Source organism: Branchiostoma belcheri, unplaced genomic scaffold, assembly GCF_001625305.1.
Source record: "Branchiostoma belcheri isolate BF01 breed outbred unplaced genomic scaffold, Haploidv18h27 scaffold9, whole genome shotgun sequence".
Classification (NCBI taxonomy): domain Eukaryota; kingdom Metazoa; phylum Chordata; class Leptocardii; order Amphioxiformes; family Branchiostomatidae; genus Branchiostoma; species Branchiostoma belcheri.
This window is the reverse complement of record NW_017804575.1, coordinates 2,630,437-2,636,062: the sequence shown is the minus strand read 5'-3', so window position 1 is coordinate 2,636,062 and position 5,626 is coordinate 2,630,437. Positions and strand designations below refer to the sequence as shown.

At 37.8% G+C, this 5,626-nt stretch overlaps 1 protein-coding gene across 6 annotated transcripts in view; it reads left to right on the top strand.

Moving 5' to 3' along the window:
- The window catches only part of LOC109487828 (FTS and Hook-interacting protein-like), a 34,862-nt gene that overhangs the window by 11,175 nt on the left and 18,061 nt on the right, over nucleotides 1-5,626 (top strand). For all 6 annotated transcript variants that reach the window (XM_019791916.1, XM_019791915.1, XM_019791913.1 and 3 more), the window contains one exon: nucleotides 1,195-1,353. In XM_019791916.1, the coding sequence (XP_019647475.1) occupies nucleotides 1,195-1,353 (159 nt within the window). The remainder of the gene's footprint in view (nucleotides 1-1,194; nucleotides 1,354-5,626) is intronic.

The following is a 5,626-nucleotide window of genomic DNA, read 5'->3' as shown; positions in this document are numbered from 1 at the left end:
AAAAACTTACTAGAAGAAAAAAAACTTTTAGAAGTAAAAAAAATATTATTCAGCATAAAATTTTGATTGGTTTCCATCTCATTGTTTTTTTTAAAAATCGATAATGTGATTGTATCAATTTTAAACGCCCTAAAATTAGCTAAATCGGCGCTTTTACGGTGATTGCGCAATATGGGTGCCCTATGACCTTTGACTTTTTACGGGTCATGCTGCTCAGGCGCTAGGCGCCCTCCCCACGTCGGCCGTCCGTCTTGTGGGCAAATTTCTACTTTTTTAGGGGTTTCGGGACCTAAAAACTAACACCAGAGGGAAAATAAACCACATACGTTTTATTCATGGTAAATATCGCTGAAATGGACCAGGCATTTTTCTGCCGCGTTGCCGATTTTGACAAGGACTTGCGGCCGCCATGTGCTATTACGTCGATTAGCTACTCGCCTTCCCCTTCGGTTTTGTGGGCAAATTTTTGCTTTTTCAGACGTTTTGGGGCTTAAAAATGGACAGCAGGTGAAAAATAAATAATATACATTATATTCATGGGAAATGCCGCTATCATGGACCAAATATTTATCTGTGACGTGTTGCCGAATTTTGCGGCCGCCGGCCACTTGCTGATGGTGCGGTACGTATGGACAATTTTTTCCCCAAAAATTAATAAACGTACCGTCCCTAATAAGAGTGTACCGGGTGGACGTTCGGGCCGAAAAAAATAAACGTACCGGTACGTTTAATCGGGACATCAGAGTAATGATAATTTGATGGTTCCCGGGGAGGAGCACTGTCACCTTTCTTGAATAGGTTTGCCCCGCCCCGGGGTGAGTGCCGGCAGAGGTTGGGTTTGGTGGGAAAAAAAATTCAGTGCAAAAGAGAAACCCCGATAAAAAAGCGTAAAAACATGCTAGAAATGCCCCCAAAACCCAAACCTCTGCTTGGAGAGTAAAAATGGCATGCCTTGCCATGTTGGAACGTGTATGGCAGAGAGGAGACAAGACAAGGCTCTGATTTATTGTTTTTGACTGCTACTTTGATGCAGTGATGTATTTGATTCCTTTTATACATGTATGTTTCCACTGAATCAGAACCATGATTGAAACATAATTGAAAACTTTTCTTTTTCCAAGTTGTTTCAGTGACTACTTGTTGGTAGCTTTTATATCTAATTAATTATAACTCTGTACTGTTTTATCGCTGCAGGTCCTTGCTACGGGTCTGAGTGGGCTGTACTCCTCCCTACCCAGGAAGATAGAGATCAGATCGGATGACTGGCACGCTCTACGGAAGGAAGATTACGTCAACGCCCCAGCTTTACTCATGTTTCTCAACTCTCTGGAGTTCTGCAATGCAGTAGCACAGGTGAGATAGGCCTCCAAATTAACTTCTCTTCCCATTGTCCCAGCACGTACTGTCCCAAAAATAAATTTCAATTGTCCCGAAGTAAGGATGAACTGTCCCAACCTTTTTGGGGCGGAAGTATTGTATGACTTCAACTTGAAGTCAACCTTATTTTGCTTATGTTCACTCCCAGGCGCACTATTATATTATTGCAGTGCAAAATTTCAGGGGGACTTTTCCGGATCTAAAAGCTGGGACATGTGCCTCAGATAAACAAAAGAAGGGCTGACATTCTGATGTTTACTATTTTTCTATTGTCCCAAAAATGTCCCAATGTGTCTTTTTAGTTGTCCCAGCCTAAATTTTAGTGGTCAGTGGCCATTGGACCACCTTTGATTTTGAGCCCTGTGAGACAGTACGCACTTCATTCAGGTGGGTGAGTTAAAGGTGTGGTTCCAGGTATAATTTACTAGGCAGACAGTAGGGAGGGTGTGAGAGACATTACTGTAAGTTCCTTTACCTTTGCGTTGTTTTAACTTTGTAGGAGGAGGGAAAACAAGGTTTTTGTGTTGTTTTATGATTGCGATTGAAAGAATTCTGATCTGAGTGTATACTATTAGTGTATAAAACATGTTTTAATTTTACAGTAAGAGGTCCCTGGAAAAAATGCAAAAATAAAACCACTGCAAAAGTTTCTGCGTTTACAGTATTGTTGGCAAGGGGAGGGATTGTTATGGATGATGTCCTAGACTTGAGGAATTTAGAATATTTCATTTGTGTGAGCACTTTTTGTCAACAATTCTACTAACTGTAATAGTAAATATGTTCTGTTACATATATTAGGTAATACAAATCATTTCAATATGGAAACTTTCCTTTACAAGGAATCAAGGATACATACATGTAGCAGCTTTGTTTTTCTCTTTCTCTCTGACATGGCATATTTTTCCAATGGTTGTGGGTACAGAGTTCTAATTGGTTATTGCTCCCAACCCAAGAAAACAGTTACTCAAGCAACTGGATAGATGTTGAAAACTGTCAGATGTTTGAAGTAGCAACCATTGCTTTTCAGCGAGTCTGTACTGTTTTATTCGAAGTAGTGATTCTAGTACTCCCCATGGTACGTAATGTCTTCAAGGGCAAAGTCCTGGAATCCATTTGTGTGGTCTAGGCCTTTCTGATAGGCCATGGCCTTCTGTCAAATAGACCTCAGAATGCATTGATTTTAGATATATGAAACCAGGAGAAATGTATGTGTACCTGTTAAGGCATCTTGTGTATATGTGTGAATGATGATGAAATTAACCTTAGGCCACACCAATTTAATTTCTTGGTTAACGGATTTTTCTACAAAAATAATGGAGCGGGCGGGCGAAAAAATAAAAAAATAAAAACAGACCTAGACATCCTATTATGGCCCAAAATGGTACGATAGGAGCTATGAAGTCAACACACCAGGCTGGTTCAAAACAATGAATTTTGAACTTTTAATGATACCATTTCATTGAAAGATGGAATAACTGTAGCAACTATGATGAAAAGGAATGTTTTCAACTGTTCAGGCCAAAATATGAGCATTTTGCAGTTGATTCTGAATTTTTATTTTAATTTGCAAATCAGAAAAAAATGAAGCGGGCGAATCCGTTAACCAAGAAATTAAATTGGTGTGGCCTTAATGTAAAAAACAATCTCTAATTCATTCAAGCACCAACCCAATGAGAACCTATAATTTCATACACAATGCCACGTTTCTCTTAAGCTGTACCAAAGCAGGAATGGCATTAACATGCCCCCATCCTTGTTACTAATCAAATGTCAGGGAGGTAGACTTTGTTTTGACTTTAGTGAAGCGAAAACCAGCAAGCACCGCAAGAGACCCTTCCCAACAGTAGTGCTATACATATACGCAGGGCTCGAAATACTGGGTGCATGTGCACCTTATAGTGCACCCAAAATTGGAGCTGTACACCCAATTTTTTTTCTGTGGGTGCACCAGTGCACCCAAATATTTTTGTAGGTATTTTTGTACATATCAAATGTATAATAGTATACAGGATATTCTTGGCATCTAAGTGTCAGAAAAACAATAAAATCTTTGTTAAACTTAAAGTACTTGTTTAAGATTTTGAAGTTAGCTCCCTTTTCAGATGTTTTGTTGGTGCACCCAAAATATTTTTGTGCACCCAATTTTCTAGGTTGGGTGCACCAGTGCACCTATTCCTGAAAATGAATTTCGAGCCCTGCATCTACGGTATATGTTACCCTTGGTGCTAAGTGACCTGAATAGTGTAGACCAGGGAACTAGAGTGTGTAGATATTCCAGATGTTGTACTGTGGAGATTTACTACTTTTTCCTTCTTTTTTAAGGTTTCCACGTTCCTTTTTTAGGCCATACCAATTTAATTGTTGGTTTGCGGATTCACCCGCTTCATTTTTTCTGATTTGCAAAAAAAAAAAAAATTCAGGTTCAAAATCAACTGAAAAATGCTCATTACATATTTTACCCCCAGACAGTTGAATACAGTCCTTTTTCTTCCTAGTTGTTACAGTTTTTCTATCTATCAGTGCAAGGTTTGAAAATTAATTTAGATTTTAAACCAGCCTGGTATGTTGACTTCATGGCTCCTATCATGATCATAGGATTTTGAGCTATGATATGATTTATTTATTTATTTTTTTGCTTTGTCGCCTCATATTTTTCCAACAAATCAAATTGGTATGGCCTTACCCTTATGAAAAATGGACTTGAGGTACATGTATAATAATTGTTTTTGGTTACTGGTCAGTCTATTTGTGTGTCTGTCTGTGTGACTGCATTTTTTATTATTTTGTGGACAGCATAACTTAACTGGATAAATGTGATATTGAGTTAAATGATTTCACTGTGGTTTTATTTTACAATATGAGGGAAAATGTGGTTTTCACAGCTTTTAGTATAAAAACCCACAAAATATAACCACCGGCACCACAAAATTTTCACTTGCCCAAAATATGACATATTTCTACGCATTTTAGTTTACTTGCAGAAAGGAAATTATTTTATTTTTTAAATAAAAGGCACTTAAAAGTTTATAATGTTGCTTGCTTTATGTACCAAAATCTAAGGGTACTTAAAGACTTTCTGACAAAGGACATATTTTTGACTGGTATCAAATTGAATATAATATCTTTATTTGAAAATGATGTGTAATTTTGCTCCAAACACTGCATCCAAAAAATTTACTTGCCCAATCGGTCAAGTACAAGGGGATATATTTACTACAATGCCCGAACAGTGCTTTTACTTGGTCTGGGCAAGTGGGCAAGTGGACTTGTCCAACCCTGCATTCGTTGCTAAACCTTCAGGTCTTCTTGTGCCATCTGTGTTGTCCACCTGAGCTTTGTGACCTTTCAGCAGTATGAATTATTAACAACTGCTGCACGAAACCATCTGGTAGATACTCAAAGCACACCATTTGTCATCAAGCCTATCAGGCCATTTGAAGGTGTTTCCAGATCTCTCTTCAGGGCAAAATACATTTCACTGATTGATTCTGAAGTGGTAGTTCAAATTCAATCCGTAGGTTCTTAAAGTGATAGCCATACACTTCAAAATCTCATTTTAAGGCCACACCAATTTAATTTCTTGGTTAACGGATTCGCCCGCTTCATTTTTTTCTGATTTGCAAATAAAAATAAAAATTCAGAATCAACTGCAGAATGCTCATATTTTGCCCTGAACAGATGAAAACAGTCCTTTTCTTCCTAGTTGTTACAATTATTCCATCTTTCAATGCAGTGTTATCATTAAAAGTTAAAAATTCATTGTTTAAATTTTGAACCACCCTGGTGTGTTGTCACTTTATATGGCTTCTATCGTACCATTTTGGGCCATAATAGGATGGATGCCTAGGCCTGTTTTTATTTTTTTTTTTGCCCGCCCACTCCATTATTTTTCTAGGAAAATCCGTTAACCAAGAAATTAAATTGGTGTGGCTTAAGGTAAGAAATAAAGCACAGATACTGAGATAGTTAACTTTGGCCCAAAGCCAGGATTTTGCTGGGGGGGGGGGTCTTCCTTCTATCTCAGAGAAAATGTAAGAAAAATTTTGCAAAATTTGAAAATTGAACCGCATGAAATGGTATTTCCTGCATTTTTGAGAGGATTTCTATTTCAAAAGAAAAATCAGGGACACAATACACAAGTGAGCAGTTTTTCTAAGGATTTCAGTCCTGCTGGTGATACAAATTAGTCCACTTTTTAATGAAAAATGTTGGACCTTTAGATAAAAAGTGGACCTTTGAGTTTTGAGCT